This window comes from Alexandromys fortis, unplaced genomic scaffold (assembly GCF_014885135.2).
Source record: "Alexandromys fortis isolate MF-2015 unplaced genomic scaffold, M_Fortis_MF-2015_v1.1 scaffold_7, whole genome shotgun sequence".
Lineage (NCBI taxonomy): Eukaryota > Metazoa > Chordata > Mammalia > Rodentia > Cricetidae > Alexandromys > Alexandromys fortis.
The window spans coordinates 4,971,067-4,992,981 of NW_026067920.1; the positions used below are offsets into that span (position 1 = coordinate 4,971,067).

Sequence of the window (21,915 nt, forward strand, 5' to 3'; positions counted from 1 at the left end):
TGGTTTTGGAGCCTGTCCTGGAACTAGCTCTTGTAGACCAGGCTGGTCTCGAACTCACAGAGATCCGCCTGCCTCTGCCTCCCAAGTGCTGGGATTAAAGGCCTGCGCCACAACCGCCCGGCTCTCTTCTGGGTTTCTGACTGTGCTGTGACCATTCGTGAGGGGACAGACGATCCAAAGGGAAATATACATCTTCAGGAAAATGAACAAGCAGAATTGCTCGAATTGCTCGTTCATTTTCCAGACTGGTGAGCAGCAGGGTGTGTCAAGTGTCAATACGGGTGGAGGTCAAGAAAGGCACAGGAGAGCACCTGTCCCCTTGTCAGCCTAATTTTCTGCATTGCATCCTTCCATGGAGAGGCAGCTCGCTCAAAGGCTGCAGAATTTCAACAGCCCCTCAGTCCACACTCAGGCAACCAGATGACTGAAGTTCTCTGAGTGTTCCCAGAAAGGTTGTGGGAGCCTTGGCGATTGGGTAGACCAGAGGTAGGGGGGTGTCACAGTGCACGAAGCAAAAGTGGAAGCTGTCTGTGATGTGCCCAGTCACAGAGATTCTGAACACCAGGAGCAGAAAGAGAAGGGATATTCCATCACCCAATGTTCCTTTACTCTGAGTAAGTGGCTATTACAGGAGCCCTTGGGTCCACGAGGGGAAGCAAATGGGATCTTGGAGATCACCACACAGTGGAGAGGAGTCGTTAGCCCAAGGTGAGTTAACAACAGATGCTGGGATTTGCTATTCTTGCTCTCGTCTTCCAGAATTTCAAAACGTGTAATCGAGGGGGAAGGAAGCTAGAAATGCCAGCCCATCCCTCCTTTTCCTGGGCCCACCTCTCAGATCCCTTGGCACCCTTGTCTCTGCCTTGATGCCCAGTCCAACATGACTCTCACTCTGACTGACCTGCATGGTGGCATGCAGTAGGGAAAGGGGATGAAAGGGGGTGTTTCCTGTCCTCTCTAGGCTGAGGTTTCACCTGTCAGTGCCCACCTGGGGCCCTCGCAGTCAAGCTGGTGGGAAGAGATAACCTGAGGTGGCAGATGGGCACGGAATGCACAAGCGAGGGTCTAATTGACAATCAATTGTGGTTAGGAGCCAAAGGACGTCCTTAGAGCCCTCGACAGTTCGGGTTGAGACTGGGAGGAGGGGGACATAGGCATCCCTCCGTTTGGGTTGTCCTCGGAGATAGGGTGGGAACAGTGGAAGAAACTTTGAGCTAGGTCCATACAGCACTGCCCACACCAAAGGAAGACCCACTCAGTTCCAGAGGACCCTCAGGCCCATCCTACTTTTTAAAGTTGGCAGTGAACTTGGCAGCTCATCACTCTGCCTGCGGCAGCTCCCATCAGGACACTGAGGGGCAGGAAGAGATGGGCAGTAAGTGAACTTAGACACCTATAAACTTCTGGATGGCCAAGATGCTTTCTCTGAATTACACTCAACTCTGACCAGCATCTGCGGCAGGGAGAGCATTTGGGAGTACTGAGTGTGTGTGCATTTGGGAAAAACAAAAACAAAACAAAACAGAACCAACATCTAGTTGTGTATTTTTCTATAACATGTTATGTTATCTTATTTCATATCCTATGAACACATTGTATTATATTTACTATGTCCTAGCAGTAATCTACACTTACATCCTAGGAAAAAGCCTTGATTTGCTTGTGCTGAAGGAAAGCTGTGCGGAGACAGCGGTGCAGGTCATCGCATTTCCTCACAGCCACACCAGCTCTCACCCACCCAGGAAAGTGTGGGTGCTGTGGCGGCTGCTAAATATTTGTTTAGCACCGCTCACCTCGCTGACGATCTGCGCTGGTGACAAGAATCTGTGGGGGAGTGTGTGCATGCAGGGATGTCACACAGTCTCCGCTACCCAGAGCCAGCTCCAAGGTCTGAATGTGAGAGGCTCCGCTTCCCGGGGAAGCAAAGAGGATGGGGACCTGGCATTATGCCTGTGTGTGGTCTTCACCAAAGGACTTAAAAGAGACAGAAAGGAAAAGAGAGGAACAGGCAAGGGAGAGGTGATGGGTGAACTGCACTACACTGGAGAGCCATCTTCTGTTATGGGTGCTCATGAATGAATCCTGCTTGTGTAGTGATCGCTTGTGAATGAGTGTGAGCGTGTGTGTGTGTGTGTGTGTGTGTGTAAGAGAATGAGGCGTGTACATCTATATTCAAACTCAGCTGAGGAGAGGGCGGGAGCGAAGACCAAGGTGGGGGGGGGGCGGGAAGAAGATAATTACCTCACTGCGATGAGAGATTACCCACCCTCCTTCCCCAGAGGTGATTTATAATTTAAAGATAAAGAGTAATCAAGTCCTGGCAAGGAAGGACACAGTGTTGTGGGTCTGATTAGAATCTCAGGATGGACCAGCACGCGGTGAGGGTGGGAGGGGGCAGGGAAGAAACTGAGGGGGAGGAGAGCCCTGCCCCCTCCTCCTGACTCCCGTCCCAGCCTCCCAGAGGCTCAGCATGTCCGAGCTTGGCCCAAATTACAGGCGATCGGTCCCCCATTATTTCTCCTAACTTTTAATTTCTGCTTCCGAAGGATCATTGCCCGCGGTAATTGCAAAGGACCGTCCTTGTGCAGAGCAGGCTCCCGGGACTACGGTGGGAGGAGGAGAGCAAATCCGCTGAAGCACAAGTCTTCGGCGCACACACTCACACCCTAGGCAGGAGCTCCACCGCTGGGACCCACCTGGGTCCATCAGAGGCGGGTCATTGGCCTGAGCGAGGGAAGGAGGGAAACTCTTGACCTCCGAAAGCAAAGCATCGGCTACCCGGCCCTCACCCTCCGAAGCCAGGCTCGATCTTCCGAGGTCACAGAGATCGCTCTGAGAATATCCAGCCAGACCTGAGACTATCAAGACGTGCACAAATACAGAGGCCTCGAACGGCCCTTCCGATATCTTGAAGGGTGGGAAGGGTGGTGGTTTCCGTATTATTTCTGGAAGAAACACATATTTTCCCATTACATGAAGGGTATCGATCTTTATGTAGGCCGCCTGCTATTTGTGCGATTTTTCAGTCCCCCTTTCCGGGGGCGGGGACCGGGAGGGCCGTCTAGCCCTCCTCATTTCGATTCCACTTCTAATGAACATCACTCGCGGCCGCCAGCCCCGCCCCTTGCGGGGATTTCGTGCGGTCCCTAATTTGATCAGCCAAGGGGGCGGAAGTCAGGGTTGGCGGGGGCGGAGGGACAGAGATCCTGACTGGAGAGCTGCAAACAGGAAAGACAGCAACCGAGGGCCGCGGAAACCCAGACTCTGGAAACGCCCCACAAGGGGCTGAGGACCCTGCAGAGACTCAGAACTTGCAAGAGTTCCCACTATTCCCCGTCCCAACTGCGGAGTGTGCGGGAGTCCAGAACCACGCGTGCCACGGCAGCAGGAGAGACCTGCCCCAGAGCGGTACCCTTAGCTGGGAGGTCCAGGCTAAGTCTGGGCTCGCGGGTTCACGCGTCCGGGGGGTCTCCGCAGCCCTCTTCGGTCGACTGGTCCCGCAATTATTTAAAAGCTGGGCTGTCTCCTCCCCCTTCGCCGAGGAGGCGGGCACGCAGTTTCCAGCCCGGCGGAGGCGCAAAGGCACGGTGCTGACCACGACACCCTCCAGCGGATTGTGCTGGGGCTCCCGGGAGGGCGTCTGTCTGTCCGGCTCTGCGGCTCAGTCCGTGTGTCCCGCACCGGGCCCGCCTACTCCGCCTGGGACCGTTCGCAGCCAATTAGGCGTGCGCGCTAACGAGGGTGGCGGAACCCCGCGGCCGCCTGCGGGCGCACGTGTGTGCAGCGTGTGGGCGCGTGGGCGCCTCCGGCGGGGCCGCCATAAATGCACTGGTCGGGCGCGGCGGGCGCCTGAAGCGGTGGCGGAGGCAACGCCGGGCAGCATTAGCCGAGCGGAGCGCAGCGCCGAGAACAGCTGGGCTGAACTGTTTTTGTAGAGCGCAGGGATGGGAGCCCAGTAGGCAGCGGGGCCCGAGCCGCCTGAGCGGCCCGAGGCCGGCATGAGTACTAGCGGCCCGGCGGCACCTGGGGACGTCCCCGCGCTGCAGCCGCCACCGCCTGGGCCCGGCTCGGGGCCCGCACCGCCCGCTTCTGCGGCTACTGCTCGGGACGCTATGGACGGACGAGCTGAGCTGCCCATCTTCCCCCGGGCTGGAGTCCCACCGCTTGCGGCCAGCGACACTGTGCCCGCGGTGCCAGAGGGGGCTGGAGCGGCTCGGCCCGCCGCACCCCCGCGCCCCACTTCCTTCTCAGTGCTGGACATCCTAGATCCCAACAAGTTCAACAGCAGGAGACGCCGGTGCGTGCTACTGGGCCCTGTGGTGCCCGCTACGTGTGCCCCTTGCGCCCCAGCGGCTGCGTGCGTCCCGGTCCCCGCTGCCTCCGGACGCTCGCCGCGCGCAGAGCTGGAACGCCGAACCCTTTCCGCTGCCACAGGAGTTGCCGCGGCCGCGGGAGCCGAACCTGCAAGTGAGTATAAGGGGTGGACGCCAGGGGCTAGGGCAGTGATTGCTCTGGAATGTTTATGCTCCCAAGACCCTGTGGCGAGCTGGGCCTGGCTCGGCACCAGGATCTGTGGAAAGTTCGCAGAGTGCGGGGTCTGCGCCCGGCGCATCCGTGGCTTCCTCCCGACCCGGACTCTAGGGCCTGCTGAACGTCCCTGAAAAGGTTGTGCTGGGCTAGATCTGGGGTTTTAGCGTTGCGACACGGTCCGGGATTCGCCTAGTCAGTCTGTGGCTTTGGCGGGTAGTTGGTGCTGGAGGGAAGGGACGTACGGAGCCTGGCTTGGTGACTTACCCACCCCCACCGTGGCCTCCCCAGCCCCCCCCCCCTTTGGACAAATCAGACTAATTGTGACAAAACGCTGGTTATCTCTGGAAAAACAATTAAATCCCTTCGATTACAGTTAAAGGGAAATGTGCTTAGCGGCGGAAAGCGGCCGGTAATGGGGCGGCCCGCGCCCCCTTTGCGGTCGATATCCCATTACGGAGCATGCATATCTCTTTCAAGCACCTTGCAAACTCCCCCCGAACATCTAAATTATAGGGTCAAAATTCGGATAATTACTCGATTAAAACCTATTACACTTATTAGGGGCCGCTATTGATCGCGAATTGCATTCGACCAGCTCCTGATTGCTTTTTGCGCCCCTCCCCCGTCCTCCCTCTAACTTCCTGGCCCCTGCACCTCGCCCGGACCAGAAAGCTCAGGCTGGACAGGACTGGGGCCACCAGCTCTGCCTGTGTTTTTGCATTGACCTTCTGTTCCTGGAGGGAGGAAGAGCAGGTCCCGCAGGCTGCAGAGGACCCCTCCTGCTCTCTGCCAGGGGCTGATCTACCAGGAACCCGTGGCTGTCTGCTGGAGCTTTGTAGGGTGCGAGCCAGCGCTGCACAGTTAGGGAGGGCAACCAGGCTGGGGTTGGCTAAGGGTCGCCTGAGGGAAAAGTTGCCCTGCTTAAGGCCTGGGAGTTGAGGCCAGGACATCCGCAGTCTTCACGCGACCTGGGTCTTTCGAGCCGGGGGGTTATTTGCGAGGAGTGAATTTCGTTTATGCTCCAGTATGTCGGCGCTGACCCAACACGAAAGCAGAACCCGGGCACTGGGTGGGAAGGCTTAGAGGGCTCCTCAGGCATTTAAAGACCACCTGTGGGTGAGGGGTATAGACAGTCTTTAGATAGCTGCATAGGAGACAGACAACCTTTCAAATTTCAGAGACAAAATGCAGTCACCGCGGCGGCTTCTGGCTGGATGCTGCGGGGCTGGTGCGCAGTGGTTCACAATGCCCTTTCCCAGCCTCCAAACTCAACCAGCTTGGGGGAGGCTGTCGTAGTGGAGTAGGGGAGCTGAGTAGTGGGCTCCAAGGCTGGCAGAAGAGCCAGCACTTCCCGACACCTAGTTTTCAGGGCCAGAAGCCTGAGGTTAGGGACAGCTCCAAGACGACTGATTTTGATTCTTTGACGAGGCCTCCTCCCAGCCGGCCGACCCCACCCTAGACCTCTGGCCCCTCCAGCTATTAAGAGTGCGGTAATTGGCTGGCCCCGCGCCGCTGTAATTGGAAGGTAATATACGCCGAAATAAATTAAATGGACTTTAACTAGTTTGTACATTACACAAAATGAGTTTAATTAAGTTTGTATCTGTCCCGTGAATCGATCGGAGCTCTCTAACCCCCGTACACGCCGAGGTCCGCCCGCGCGACGCAGCCCTAAAGGCCGAGGGAGGCTCGGACTGCGAAAGGGGCAGCAAAATCAGCTTGACACGGAAAGGATCCTCCCGAAGGAAGGCAGAGAGGAGATGCAAGCCGCGAAGAGAACGGCTGCAGGGAGGGAGGAAAACAAAATCTTTGGGGAGGGAGCAAATGAGGAAGAGGAGAAAACCAACGAGATAAAGAGAATCTCGGCCGGAGGGAGCGGGCAGTGCGGCTGGGTGCCGGGCTGACCCTGTGTTCTCTTCTTTTCCGCCGCCCGCAGGTGCTGGGGACTCTTACAGGGCGGACGAGACCGAGGCCAACGGCTACAGCAGTGGCAGTGGCCGCAGCCCGACCGCGGACAGCGAAGATGAAGCGCCCGAAGACGAGGACGAGGACGAGGCGCCGGAGGTGCAGGATGCTCACGGCACGGAGGAGGCGCAGGGAGGCGGCGGCGGCCTCGGGGTCCGCGGGTCGGGCTGCCCCGGAGCAGCCGAGGTCGAGGCTTCCCCCGTGGACGAGGCTGCAGCCACAGGGCCCCGTGGGAACTCGCCCGGAGCCCCGGGTCCGCCTGCAACAGCTCCGGGAGTAGGGGGCGCGGGAAGCACCCCGCAGGGCGCGGCCGTGGCCACCAAGCCCAAGCGGAAACGCACGGGCTCGGACTCGAAGTCCGGGAAGCCGCGGCGCGCGCGTACCGCCTTCACCTACGAGCAGCTCGTGGCGCTGGAGAACAAGTTTAAGGCCACTCGCTACCTGTCGGTGTGCGAGCGCCTCAACCTGGCGCTGTCGCTGAGCCTCACCGAGACGCAGGTGAAGATCTGGTTCCAAAACCGCCGAACCAAGTGGAAGAAGCAAAACCCAGGCGCCGACACAAGCGCGCCGACCGGCGGCGGCGGGGGCCCCGGCCCAGGAGCGGGGCCCGGCGCGGGGCTGCCCGGTGGCCTCAGCCCGCTCAGCCCCTCGCCGCCCATGGGTGCGCCGCTCGCCTTGCACGGCCCGGCCGGGTACCCGGCGCACAGTCCGGGAGGGCTGGTGTGCGCCGCGCAGCTGCCCTTCCTGTCCAGCCCCGCGGTGCTCTCGCCCTTCGTGCTCGGGTCGCAGACGTATGGCGCGCCCGCCTTCTACGCGCCGCACCTCTGAACCTTGGTGCCAGGACCTCGGTGGGGACTGCACCGTGCAGCCTCGCGGCCAGAGGACCTAAGGCGAGCGCGACAGTCTCTTTTCTAAGGTTTCAGTCGTTGGTTCTGTATATAGCTGGTTCCTACAGAAGAGAAATTTATAAACGAGTGTGCCCTGGGGTCAGAAGGAAGGCTCCCGAGGCCTGCTTCAAGCACTTTGCAGAACTCTTAATAAACCACAGAAAGCGTTTTGGAAGGCTCTGGTGCCGAAGGATGCTGATCCCGCCTTCCTGTCCGCTTGGGTTCTTACCTGTCTGTGTTCCTCCTTGACCAGGGACTTAAGAGCACTGAGCTCTGGTTTTCCTGTTAGTTTCAGTGTCCCATGGCCAGCCCTCACTCTAGTAGCTTATATCCAGGTACTCCTTTATCTTCGGGCTCGCTCTGGGAGCTGGTGCAGCATTGAGCTGACTCCCCTTTCCCGCTCTTGCTCTCTTCCTCTCGTAGGTGATGTTCTTGTCCCTCTCCCTGCAATCTGGCACTGCTGGGCTCCAAAGGGGGTGCCCCATCCTGTTGCTCATCGTCCTCCACACCCGTCCCTTCGTCTCTGCGAGCAGGCTACCTGTGGCCACGTGGGAAAAACATCTCATCGGCTTCCCTGGGCCCCGAGGGTTGGGGTTGAACTACCTGCCAGAGTGTCATAGCTAGACTGGAAGCCCAATGACCTGTTCTGGTGTGTCACTCTTGGGCATATTCAACATTTGTGTAAATGTGTATATGGTTTCTATGCGCAGAATGCAATGAGCCCGGCGCGCGGGGGGGGGGGGGCTAAGCAGTGGCTGCACACATCTCGAAGCATATCCTGAACCACCTATGGCTATGGTGGCAGCTTGTTTCAGCTCCGGAAGATTTTGCAGATTTAGTAGGGGTGGAGACAGGATGGGGAAGGAGTTGGTGTGTGGGTAGAGGGTTGGGCAGGCAACTGTCTTCAGGTCTGCGCCAGGGTCTCTGACTCACCTTGGAAGAAAACAGCTGTGCTCCACTGTGGTGCTTGACTTCTTACCGTTCAGGCATCCTCCAGCCCACAGTCTGTCCCCACCCAAGCACAGTGAGCTCTTGGAGGAGTCTTGGCCCTAGTCAGCTACCTTTGGGGGTCAGGTTGATAACGAACTGCAATGTCTAGCACTGATGGGGAGTCCTTGTAATTGGCTTCTTAGTGGTCAAGAGTCAAAGGGCAGGTCAGAGCTGTGCATCTGGCAGTTGGCAGGGGCAGAAAGTTTGCCTGCCCCTTTAAGACAGCCCAAGACTGGTGCCTCTAGCTTCACCCACTCACCAGCAGAGACCTGGTGTCCAACTCCAGCAAGCTCACTTTCCATTTCCCAGATCTTCCGGGCCTGAAATTTTCTGTCCTGACTTGGTGTTTGCCGGCCCCTAAGTGGGCAGCAGGCTGGACAGTACTTGTATTCCTGGTGGTCAGGAAGTGAGAGCCCTCCATGAAGTGTGATACATTTCACTGTAACAGGTGATAGGTTGGGGACATTCCTGACCTTGTTGCTGAGGAGTGGGCCTCTGAGACACAGCTGGCAAGGAAGCCCTAAAAGCCTTCAGGAGACTCTTGGCATCAAAACAGATAATGGCAGGCCCAGCCAGAAGCCACTCTGCCTGAATAAAGAGATCATGCCAGGGGGCTTGCTCACCCAACCCTCCTCAGCTCAGGGGCATCTCTCACACGCCAACACATGCAGAATCCTAGCCCCTCAGCAGGGTGGGGTGGAACATGAGAAGGGGTGGGGGTGGCCTCTCTGCAAGCTCCCTCTGTGTTGGTGCTCAGGGTCCCTATACAGGAGAGGGGAAGCAGCTCCCAGATGACCCTGGAAAAAGACCCAAGGTCCCCTTCCTTATGCCAGCCTTGCTGAGCTCAGCTGGGAATGCTGAGACAATCCAGAACTCCAGAGCTCTCCTGGGGAGATGACAAGGTAGAGCTGGTAGCTGTGCGTCCCTGGTGCTTAGGTGCGCTTGCATGTGATAACAGATGCAGTTTGGCTGGATTGGACTCTTCTCGTCTGCCGAGGCTCAGTCCCAAATAGGGCTGCTTACACTCATTCGCCCCAGGCTTTAGGACCAAATAGGAACGTGAGTCAGCGGCCATAAATGCTCTCCTGTTCCTCTCTGGGTTCCCTGCTGGCTCCTCACTGGTGTATGGCCACATGTCATGACACGGAGTAGAGGCTGCTTCTTGGCATTTCCTGGGTCCCTGTTGTCCTTCTTGCTGGACTCTTACTGTGCATGCACACTTTGTCTGTGATAGGATATTGTACGACAAACCTTTTCTGGGGAGATGCAACGTATCTTCTCACCCCAAATAGAGATCCCACAACAGATGGAAGTACAAATACCGCCAAAGTCCAACCTGGTGAGCCAATCAGTTTTATTGGGGTTCCTTACAGGAGTGTGGGTTGTTTACAGGAGCAGAAATGACTCAAAGACAGCCACATCATCAAGGCCCACCCAGCATGGATGGCAGCTCACAAAGCTGGGAACCTGGAGCTCACCGCACAGCCTGCCCAGTTCAGCAGGTTGGAGGGTGCCCTTCCCAGGTGCTTCAGTTGGTTTAAACCTCTTCCAGGATTGGTCTCTGCAGCTTTGCTTTTCCTAGTTTCTTGGCAGCTCAGCTCTTCAGAGAGGGACTCTCGCTGGTCCGGAGGGGCTTAGTGAATCTGGTCAATTTCAGGATTTTCCTGAAGTTGAGTTGTTTGCCTTCCTGTGTAGATAGCTTCCTCCAGAATGGAATGTTTCAGTATGGAGAACACTGATACACGTCACAACTGTGGGTTTCTGTCTGGGACAGGAACAGGTCCAGCTGGCCAAAGGCTGCTGCGTGCAGGCAGGGCTTGGAGGAGCCTGCTGGGCCTGCCTAGTTCTGGCCTCTTAGCTGGCTTTCTCAATACACATCTGGCAGCTGGTGAGGTTCGGGGTGCAAAGTCTGCTGAGCCCTCCAGTTGGACCTACAACTCTGCTTGGGCCAGACCTGGGTGGACACACCAGTTTGTTTAGTTCTTAGTCCAGGCCTTGGGTGCTCCATTAGATTGGAGGCCAGCTGGTCTTTGGTCTTGCTGGCCTTTACCACCCCCCGTTGTGTTGGTGGTTGAGAAGCTGACTGGACCCCGGGGCAGGAAGTCTACCTTCTAGGAATTAGAACCAGCTCTGGCCTGGACAGCCCTTCTACATAGAATTTGCCCGTTTTAGTTTCTTTTCTTTAGACTGGGTCTTATTATATAGCCCAGGGTATTCTCAAACTCAAAGTGGACATTCATGCTTCGGTCATCAAAGTGCTAAGAAAACAGGCATGCCTGTCCTGTAGCCCCCAGCGGCCTGTCAGCCACACGTGGGAGTTTCTTGTCAATAGAAGACAGGGCTGAAAGCAAAGACAAACAGCCCAGGACCCTGGAATAGGGAGGGGCCTTCGCCCACACCCAGGCCCCTTCCCCTTTGTCCCCACCTCCTGTGTGAGAACCACTGAACCCAGACACTGAGGAAGATTCCAGTGAGGCCACACAAACCCCTGCCCCTACCCACCCCCTCCTCACCACAATCCTGCCTGTGCTCCATGGCCCCTTGGGTGTGGGTCAAGATTGGGTTTGTTAGCCTCTGAGAGAAAACTCAAATGAAAGAATTTGAAAACAGACTTTATTTTCTCATGAGAGAATTGTGTCTGTAACGGTCCTAGGCAGATAGAGCACCTTCACAGAGCCCTATGAAGCCTACCCAGCTCTGCAGCAACATCTTTGGGCCGGGCCCTCATCCTCACAAACCCAGGTGTGCTCCGGCCACCATGCCCTTATTCTGGGCAGCAAACAGCAAGCAAGGAAGAATACCACATCATTATAAAACACTTTCTCAGAAACCCAAGCTGCTTTTGCCTCACTGGTAGAGCTCAGCCATGTGGCCACTGAGGGAGGCTGGGAAATGGGGTCTTTTCCCGGGGTCAGGCCCGACAAAGACACATGGGGGTTTCCTGCTCCCAGTCTGGTCCCAGGCCAGACCTGCATGACAAGTATGGCCGCCTTGGCCTTCCTCTTCCCGCTTGCATGGCTTCTCCTGTCTTGCTCACCATTTGCTCTTCCTCCTCTCCTTCCCTGCATGGCGTCCTTGTGTTAGCTATTCCTCTTCTGTGGCCTCACTGAGACCCCACTCAAGGTGTCCCTAGTGGCCAGTGGCCTTCACTGCCCAACTCAGGTCCGCCTTGTACCACAACCCTCAGCCCCAGAAATGTCCAGGCCCCACCACCTCCTCCAACTATGTCACCTGGAGCCTAGCTCTGCCTGATGCCCAACAGTGGCGTCAGCGGCCTGGTGCCATCCCCTTCATGTCTTCCTTGGTGTCTGAGTGCCCCTTTATGCCAGAGTCATTTTGCTGGCTGTGACCAGGGCCTATGGTGAGCTCCTCAGGTGTCCATTCTGGATCATCGGGGCAGGTGGATCAGAGGGACCCTCCCTAGCTCCAGGAGGATAACATTTGGAGATAGGGAAGCTGGACCCAGCACACAGTAGGGGAGGTAACACCAGGGAAGCAGGGCACAGAGAGGAAAGCCAGGGGAAGCACTCCTGTGATGGAAAGGCGCAGCCAGTGAGGGGAGGAAGCAGGGTTGAGTCTGCCCTGCCACCACAGGCTGTGCTCTACCCTGTGTCCCACCCTGCCCTACAGAATCCTGTCACCTCCCACAAGCACACATCTGGGATGTTTGTGTTCCAGGGACTCCTGCGTGGCAGCCACCTTGGGTGCAGCATTACCTGTACTGATGAGCTCTTCCAGGGGCACTGACCACATCTGTCCTGGAACAGACAGACTAGTGCCTGGTGCTGACGACCAAGCTCAGCTGGTAGAGTGCTTGCCTAGCAGACATAAGCTTGGTCCCCAGCACTGCATAACCAGGGCATGGTGGTGCATGGCTGTGGTCCTAGGACTCAGGGGATGGAAGCTCAGTCCCCACTGCATAACCAGGGCATGGCGGTGCATGGCTGTGGTCCTAGGACTCAGGGGATGGAGGCAGGCTGATAAAAGTCCCAGACCATCCTTGACTACAGCGTGAGTTTGAGGCCAGCCTGGAACACATGGGTTCTGCCTCAAAAACAAACCGGCACTAAGTTCTGCTTCTTGGCCAGGGGCTGCTTGGCAGGATGACTAAATTCTGGCCAAGCTGACACAAGCGGTGTGTGTGTGTGTGTGTGTGTGTGTGTGTGTGTGTGTGTGAGAGAGAGAGAGAGAGGGGGGGGGTACCAGGTGATCCACGGCAGGTCTCAGCACACTCCTCTTCCCTTTTGTAGACAAGGTAATGGCTGGAGTCCAGTCTCCTCAGGCTGTGATGTAGCCTGGGAAGATGAAGCCTGTATGCTTGCCTGCTGTTCCACAGTCCTAATGGCGGGCGTCATGTGGCCTCCTTACAGCCCAGCACCCATCTCTGACAGAAACATCCCACAACTCTATTTTATGGGTGGCGGCTCTGTGACTGCTAAGGCCTAGAGCTCAGTCTGGCCCTTGAGTGCTGGCAACTGTACTCATAGCTCTAATGGACACTGTCTAGAACTCCTGCAGCTGGCTGACTCTGCCTTCCCAAAAGCCTGCCAGCCAGTCCTGCCTCTTCCCCTCCCTGCAGTCCACCCCAGACCCAGTCTTGAGCAAGTAAAGACTGTTGAATCCTAAGAGCCAGCAACTGCCTTTCTTCCAGCTCTGAGCCTTGAACCCAGGTACTCTGACCTCTTCCTCCTGAGTCAGGGGCCTAAACTACAGCAAATACTGGGTGCAGGGTATTGTGGAAGCCCTGGGAGCAGTGCCCAGCTGAATGGCACTGCCCAGACCTTCACTGTGACCCCTGCCCTGCTCCTATCCTGGCAAATCTTTCTTATATAAAGTCAGGGAGATCCACTGAAAAACAGAATACAGAAATCGCCAGGATAACCGGCCAGTCCCAAGTTACACCTTACAAACTCTCTTCTCCCATCCCTGATGTTGTAGCTTTACCGCAACAGAAATATACAAGAGCTCTTTGACCTAAAATTGCATCACAAATCTGCACAAGTAAAAAGGCTGCCTGCATTTCACCAGGTAAGCAGTTCAAGTGCCAGACCAGGAACACTGCAACTGGGACTTGAACACAGTTTAGATGCTCTCTCAGATCTGAGAAAAGGTGTGTGGGGAAAGTAGTTAGCTATCCGAATTGTAAAAATGGTATTTCCTAGTTCATACATTTTAGGCCAGTGATTTAAAGGGGAATATGGATGCACAAAAGTGACAGGAGAAATAACCGCGCTAGCCCCGGCTCAGCAGTTCCCCTTCCGGATTGCTGTGCACCTGAATGCAGCGATGGGTAAGAGTCGATGCAGACAGCACACCCATCCTCACAACAGTGTGCTGTGCTGCAGGGAGATCCTTTGAGAAGGTAGAACGAGGACGACTGTCCACAGCAGTAACCAACAAAAACAAACTTTTCAAAAACCTGGGAAGTTAACAGAGGTTTCTAACAGCCAACCCCCTGGGATGTCTGCTGAAGAACGGCTGAGGAGTAGGATGCAGTTCACTGGCAGAACACACACATGCCATGTGCAAGGCCTTAGCACTGCACACACAAACACAACTGTTTCTGGTAGTGTAGACCTGGGATCCCAGTGTTCAAGAGGCTGCAACAGGGGCCCTTGAGTCCCAGGTCAGCCTGAGGTATATGTAATAAGACCTGTACAAAAACCAAAACCCTGAAAACAGAAGCAAGTTCTAGCCCAATTCTGCCTGACTTCCATGTGTGTTTGGTCATCTTTGGTTTGGACACTCCTACCATCCTCATCAGGGAAAGTGTCCCAAGCATGGTTAGCAGCGGAAATCTCTACCATCTTACACAGTACACAGCTGCCCAAACAAAACAATTTTTACAAGGAGCCATCAATCCCAGGCCTGTTCTAAATGAAAAACACTAGAAACTGAATGTTGTGTGCCAACAAGGAAACTCTTACAAGACAAGTCACAATTCAGAGAGCAGTAGCTTGTGCTTGGAGCTCTAGGATCCTGTGGAGGCAGGCACTTTGGACTTAGGAGAGAAATAAGTATCTATTTTGTTTACAACCAAAGGAAAGGTTACAAAGAACTAAATACTCATTTCCACAACACAGAAATAGAGGAAATAGAAAGCAGCGGGTAAAAGTTCACCCCATCAACAACACTGGTGACCGAGAGCAGATCGAGAGACTCCTCAGGCTGCAGAAACAAGGGGAGAGATTAAACAGCCTACACAGTGGGCAGGAAACAGCTACACAGACAGGATGAAGGGAAGAAGTGGGAAAGGTGCACCGTAGAAGCAGTCATAGAAGCAGCCATCCGGAGGGGAGAGCTGAGTGGCTACACTGTTGCCAGCGGAGGGACAAGGGCCCATCCATTAGGAAGAGATGGCAAGTATAAAAGAGCTTAACACCTGCCCCCGAATACATGAAGCTAAAACTATCAGAATGAGGGCAACAGAGACAACAGCTGAAGACTTTAACATCCCCCTTCAAAGAACAGATAAGGAGGCTGGCCAGCAACGGGGAGGGGGAAGTCTGCAGGCATCAGCCTCCTGAGCAGACAGGACAGAACTCAATAGTGGCTGGTTCCCTGGCAGACAGGTCAGTGTGCTTTAGGACGCCTTGGCATCATACGAAGTAGTCTTCAGTAAGAACAAAAATCACTAACATAAGGGCTGTCTTATGTTTATGGAAATCAAACAACAAATGTCTAATCAACCGAGAAAAGAATAACGGAGAAATGAGAAAGTTCTTGGAAATTTTAAACAAGTTCTGGGTGTGGCAGCATATGCCTTGAATCCCAGTGCTTGAGAGAGGCAGGAAGATGGGGGTTTAAGCTTAGCCTGGGTAAGACCCTGTCTCAAAAACAAAACAAAAAAATTTTAATTGTTTTTATTAAGCTATATATTTTTCTATGCTCTCTTCTCTTCCTCCCCCCTCCCCTTGATCCCCATGTTCCCAATTTACTCAGATCTCAAAACAAAAATTTAAAAGACAAAAACACAACATGAAAAAATTTAAAAGATCAATATAAAATGCTTAGATCAAAACTAACCTCTATAAATATACCTCTACTAAATAAAAGATTTTTAAATCAATAAGCTAATTGTTTCTAACTTAAGATATATGAAAAGGAACAGAGAATCATGTCCAAAACAATCCAAAAGAAATAATTAAAATCTGAGTGGAAACTTATAAAATAAAAACATGGAAAAAATCATAACATGAAACCAGGCAGTAGTTGTGTATGCCCTTAAACCCAGCACTCAGGAGGAGAGGCATGCAGATCTCTATGAGTTCGAGGCCAGCCTGGTCTACAGAGTGAGTTCCACCACCACCGCTCAGCTAGTTCAATACATGAACAGCATATATGATACATCGCATCTGTCTGGACAATCATATGATCAATTCAGTAAAGACAGGGAAAGCATGTAGCAGTGAGGCAAAAGCATTTTATAAAATTGAACCTTTTAATATAAAACACTCAAGAACACACACAAAAGTTGACTCTACACATAGGGACTAAAACTATATGACTCTCACTGGCCCTGAGTTGTAGTAAATGTCTTTAATCTCAGCACTAGGGACACAAAGGCAGGTAGAGCTCTGTGAGTGTCAGGTCAGCCAGTGCTACATAGTGAGACCCTGTTGCAAAGCAAAGCAAAACAAACAAGCCAAAAAAAAAAAAAAAAAGACAAAAATCAGCTCTCAGAAAAAAGTAGTAAATCTCTGTGGCTTGAAGTTAGGCAGTGGTTTCTTTGAAATGATACCCAAACCATAAGCAACAAAAGGAAATAATAAAACAACTTCATTAAATTATAAAGAAAAAACATGATAAAGAGGATCTACAAAAATCCACAGTGAATATCACACTCAGCGCTTGTGTGGGAGGTCAGGAGCCAGATGGAACTCTCAGTGCTCCTCAGATCCACAGGACACAGGACTGGAGGGGCTGACCGGAGCCATTCGGCACAAGAGGGGGAGGGAGAAGGAACTCTGTATCTGGAAAGAACATCTCTGTTTATGGATACCAGGACTGTACATAGCGAATTCTAAGGAACACACAGAAATACACATCGCTATTAGAACAGAAAAGCTTCACAAAGTGGCAGGATACACTATCAAAATAAAAAATCAACTGTATTTCTATACATTAGCAACAAATAATCTAAACACAGAACTTAGAAAATCATATTTATAAAAGCATTAGAGTACTTAGGGATTTTTTTTTAAAAAATAAGTGACCTATATAAAAACTGTAAAACACTGAAAATAACTCAATTAAATGAAATGCTATCAGAAGTTCATGAATCATAAGTTTTAGTATTAGGAGGTCACAATTTCCCAAAGTGATATCAAATTGAAAAAAAATCTCTGTCAAAATTTTACCTCCTGGGAAATAGGGCTCCCTGAAAAATTGATCCTAAAATTCACTTGGAAATATATGGACTCAGAAAAGTCAAATCTAGGAACACAGAGCAGGAATGCTCACACCTGTCCAACCCGAACTTTACCATCCATGTAGCTACAGTAATTTAGGACCACAGTGCTGCAGCTGTCAGTGGGAGAAGGAACTGGAGCCCACAAATAAACCACACATCCGCGTTCAGGTAAATGACAGTTTGACAGTTTGTCACAAGCTAGAGTCATCAGAGAGGAGGGAGCCTCCATTGAGAAAATGCCTACATAAGACCGTAGGGTAAGCTTCTATTTCTTAACTAATGATTGACTGATGGAGGAGAACCTAGCCCAATTGTGGGTGGTGCTATCCCTGGACTGATGGTCCTAGGTTCTATACGAAAGCAGGCTGAGCAAGCCAATAAGCAGCCCCCCTTCAAGGCCTCTACAACAGCTCCTGTCTCCAGGCTCCTGCCCTATGTGAGTTCCTGTCCTGACTCCCTTTGATGATGAACTCTAATGCTGAACTTGCTTTGGTCCTGGTGTTTCACCACAGCTAGAGGAACCCTAAGGCAGTGGCCAGTGATCACAATGGTAGCAATCAAATGATGAGTTAAAGGGAAAGGCGCAAGTCCTGAACACAAACAGTGGAGTTGGCCCAGCTCACAGGACCCACAAAACTTGATTCAAAATGGGTCAGAACGTTACAAGTGTGAGCTAAAACTAAGCAATCCTCAGGAGAGCCAGGTGTGCTGCCTCACTCCTTAATCACAGGACCCGGGAGGTAGAGGAACGCAGAGCTGTTAGGTGGAGGCCAGCCTGGTCTACATAGTGAGTTCCAGTACAGCCAGGGCTGTGTAGAAAGACCCTGTCTCAAAATGCCAGGTGGTGGCGGGCACGCCTTTAATCCCAGCACTTGGGAGGCGGCAGGTGGATCTCTGTGAGTTTGAGGCCAGCCTGGTCTACAAGAGCTAGTTCCAGGACAGGCTCAAAAGCTACAGAGAAACTTGAAATTGAGATATATGTGTGTGTGTATTATATTTAGATATAAAATATACATATATGTTAGAAATGATACCAATGGTACAAATGACAAAAATTATATAAATAAATTTTATTAAAATGAAAAACTTTAGGGCTAGTGAGATGGTTCAGTGAGTAAAGGCACCTGCTGTTAAGCCTTCTGACCTGATCACTCCCCAGAATCCATATAGTGTAAGAAGAGAATGGACTTTTGAAGGCTGTCTTCTGACCTCCTTACATACGTGTACATACATACACACACACACACACACACACACACACACTGTAACTTAAGGAGATTAAGAACTTTAAAGGGCACTATGAAAGTGAAAAGACAAGGAGAAAATATTCGCAAATTATATAGGGATGCAATGTTTAAAATATCTACAAAAACTCCTACAAGACAACCCAACTGAAAACGAGAAGTTATTTGAGCAGATACAAGTGGCCAATAAACAAAATGAAAAGCAAAACCATAAGGTATACTTTTCACTAATATTGCTAACATTAAAAAAGAAAAATGATGGCCGGGCTGTGGTGGCACACACCTTTAATCCCAGTACTAGGGAGGCCAGGCTGGTCTACAAAGTGATTTCTGGCACAGGCTCCAAAGAAAAAGAAAAGGAAAGAAGGAAGGACGGAGGAAGGGAGGGAGGGAGGGAGGGAGGGAGGGAGGGAAGGAAGGATGTGAGGCTAGATACAAGATGACTCAGCAGTTAAGAACACTGGCTGTTCTTCCAGAGATCTCAGATTCAATTCCCAGCACCCACAAAACAGTTAATAACTGTAACTTCCAGGGGATCTGACCCCTTCTTCTAGCCTCTGTAGAACCAGGATAAACATGGTGCACACATACATGTAGGTAAAACACCCATAACATAAAAGAATTCTTTTAAAAAGAAGTCTGCATGGTGTTTTGCTTGCACACGGGCACCATATGCGCGTCCTGTCCACTTCTAGAGTCTCTACCTTAATGGAGAGCGGGTTGAAGCGCTCGATCCCTTACAGTTCTCTGAACTCCACTGGTATTTGTTGTGAGGTTTCCCTGGTCAACTCTAACTCTATCCATTTGAATCTTATCTTTGCTTCTTTTGGTTAGTTGGGGCAAGGATTTTCTGATAGCTTGTTAAAGAATCAGCTTTAGGATCATTAAATTTTTGTATTGTTTTCTTTTGATTTCATTAATTTATGTTGTTTTTATTATTTATTCCTCTCTATTGGATTTGGGTTCTTGTTTTTCCAAATCGTTGAATTACATCAGGAAGACATTTATGTTTTTTTCTCATTTCTTTGTGGGGAGACATTGAGACAGGGTCTCTCTGTGTAGACCTGGCTCTCCTGGAACTCACTCTGTAGAGCAGGCTGGCCTAGAACTCAGAAATCTGTCTCCCTCTCTCTCCCAAGTCCTTGTATTAAAGGGGTGTGCCACCACCTGCTGGCCTATGCCATCTGTTTTAGAGAAGTGTTCATGGCCTGCTTAGTAGAATGTATATTCTTTAGTGTCTGGGTGAGACCTTCTGTACATATCTGTTAGTTCCATTTGATGTATGATATCACTTAATTCTCATGTTTGTTTTCATCCAGGTGACCTGTCTACTGGACAAAGTGGGGTGATGAAATCACTCACTAATACTGAACTAGAGTAATCTGTGTCTTTAAGTTCAACAGTATATTTCTTACGAAATTGGGTGTGCCAGAGTTTGGTGCATACAGAACTGTAGTGTATTCTTGATCAACTGTCTTCTTGATTAGAATGAAGTGTCCTTCTTAATCTCTTTTGATTAATTTTAGTCTGAAATATATATCTTTTTCAAGACAGGGTTTCTTTGTGTAGCCCTGGCTGTCCTGGAAATCACCAAGTAGACCAGACTGGCCTTGAACTCATGGAGATCCACCTCTGCCTCCCAAGTGCTAGGATTAATAGCATGTGCCATCACCATTGTTATTTTGTCAGATATTAAAACAGCAGTACTGACCTGTCAAGATGGCACATGGCTTTAATTCCACCACTTGGAAGGCAGAAGCAGGCAGATCTCTGAGTTCAAGGTCCACCTGGTTTGTACAGCAGACCAGGACCACACAGCGAGACACCGTCTTAGAACAACAAAAAGGCCACTGCTCCCATTCGTTCAGAGCACTTTTTCCATCCTTTACTTGAAGGTGAGTTCTTTTTCCTTTTTCTTTTTTTCTCTCTTTCTCTCTCTTTTTTTGAGACAGGGCTTTTCTGTAGCTTTGGGGCCTGTCCTGAAACTAGATCTTGTAGACCAGGCTGGCCTCAAACCCACAGAGATCCGCCTGCCTCTGCCTGGGATTAAAGGCGTGCGCCACCACCGCCCACCAGAGGTGAGTTCTTAATCTAGTGAACTACCCAGCTCTTGGCTGGGGAGCTGAGGCGTTAGAGTCATCGTTTAAAGTGCTGGTTACTGTTGTTTTGCTTTTTGTGTTCTTCGCCCTATTTTGTATTTCAGTGATTACAGCTTCACTTATTTTCCTTCTGTAGTCTCTTAACTATGCGTATTCCTCTCTTCAGTCCAAAGTATTACTTCTAGAATTCTCTGTAAGGCTGGCTTGGTGGACATGAAGTATTAGTATGTATTACAACATGGAAGAACCTTAAAATAAAGGGAAAGAAGCTAGAAACAAAAGGTGCTGGACTCAGCCAGGAGTGGTGGCACATGGCCTTACTCCTTTAATCCCAGTACTCAAGTGGTGGAGGTAGGAGGACCCCTGTGAGTCTGAGGCCAGCCTGGTCTACATCTGAGCTCCAGGAATGTCAGAACTACATGAAGAGACCACATCTCAAAAAAAAAAAAAAGCAGAAACAAAAGGTGACAGACCCCATTATTCTAGAAAACACAAATCCTGAAACAGAAAGGGGGTTCAGGGGTGGGGTAGGCAGGCAATTCATCCTAGGGTGATAAGGTTCTGGGAGCAGATAGTGTCACTGATTACACATCTGTGTCTGTACTAGGCAACCTGATATGTGAGTTAGGGTTCAACAGAGCCATTCCACAGAGCTCTGTGCTAAGAGTTGTGCATCTGTATTTTTTTTCTTTTTTTTATTTATTTATTATGTATACAATATATTCTGTCTGTGTGTATGCCTGCAAGAGCACCAGACCTCATTACAGATGGTTGTAAGCCACCATGTGGTTGCTGGGAATCGAACTCTGGTCCTTTGGAAGAGCAGGCAATGCTCTTAACCTCTGAGCCATCTCTCCAGCTCCCTGTGCATCTGTATTAAACAGTGTGTGCATGAAAGGGAAGTTTTCTAAAGCCGTCATAAGTACATAGCCCTAATGGAGACACACTTATGCCCAAGGCCTGACCTGCAACCAGATGGGGTACCTGCCTTGACCCCTGAACTCCAATTCTGTAGGCTCTGCTGAGGGGCTCCCGCCCCCAGAAACACACCCTCCTTATGAAGTCTTCTGGCCTGTAACTGACTACGTATACTCGGCTAGTTTTTAACCTTGTGTTGATTCTCCGCTCTGGCTCCGAAGTGCTAGGATGACAGGTGTACACCACCTCATACAGCTTTTTGCTGCTTTTCAAGCAGCCTTTCCAATCCACACTGGCCTGGAACTCACAGTCCTGCTTATGACCCCAAGTGCTGGGGTTACAGGTGTGGTGCCATATGCATGGTTAAAATTGTTGGACCCATATTCTGGCCTTACCACTAAGCTACATTCCCTGGCCTCCTGTAGAGCACCCTAATGTATCATTTTCCATTGTTACTTACACTCATAAAAGACAAATTCTGATTTACCCAGACCTAACCCTATTCACCTATCCTAGTAAGATGAAGGCCAAAGGGGACCACAGCACATCCCCCACACCCTTCAATTCAGTGCATAATTAAACTGGTTCGCAAACTTCTCATGTTTCTTCTGGTCCATCTGGTTCATGGCAGCAACTACTCTCTGCACGGCTGCCCTGTGGAGAGAGCAGAGTAAGAGACGACTACGGATGTGAGCCCTGGGGTCCTGGGTTGACCTGCTTCAGTGGGCATTAGACGTCTGGAAGGTGGGGCTCACCAGTCTCAGCTACAACCCACCATGGGCTTTGGCTGTGTCTCCCAGCCCTGAAGGCAATTGAAAGAGCACACTTGCTAACCCCAGACTGACCTCAGGAGGAAGGCATGGTGAACA

At 51.6% G+C, this 21,915-nt stretch overlaps 2 protein-coding genes across 7 annotated transcripts in view; one reads left to right on the forward strand and one right to left on the reverse strand.

The window, feature by feature from the left end:
* Positions 1 to 3,998: 3,998 nt before the first annotated feature.
* Positions 3,999 to 7,323, forward strand: Nkx1-1 (NK1 homeobox 1). The gene is made up of 2 exons (XM_050140770.1): positions 3,999 to 4,467; positions 6,467 to 7,323. Exons 1-2 carry the CDS (start codon positions 3,999 to 4,001, stop codon positions 7,321 to 7,323), a joined length of 1,326 nt encoding a protein of 441 aa, XP_049996727.1.
* A 10,513-nt stretch (positions 7,324 to 17,836) lies between these two features.
* The window catches only part of Uvssa (UV stimulated scaffold protein A), a 38,949-nt gene continuing 34,870 nt past the window's right edge, over positions 17,837 to 21,915 (reverse strand). For all 6 annotated transcript variants that reach the window (XM_050141057.1, XM_050141056.1, XM_050141058.1 and 3 more), the window contains one exon: positions 17,837 to 21,700. In XM_050141057.1, the coding sequence (XP_049997014.1) occupies positions 21,607 to 21,700 (94 nt within the window). In that variant the 3' untranslated portion in view covers positions 17,837 to 21,606. The remainder of the gene's footprint in view (positions 21,701 to 21,915) is intronic.

What these genes read in the sequence shown, in the direction of transcription:
- Nkx1-1 (XM_050140770.1), top strand. Translation starts at nt 3,999, where the DNA reads ATGAGTACTAGCGGCCCGGCGGCACCTGGGGACGTCCCCGCGCTGCAG. An exon ending in CGCGGGAGCCGAACCTGCAA is followed by an intron (nt 4,468 to 6,466) that starts GTGAGTATAAGG and finishes CGCCGCCCGCAG; the next exon opens with GTGCTGGGGACTCTTACAGG.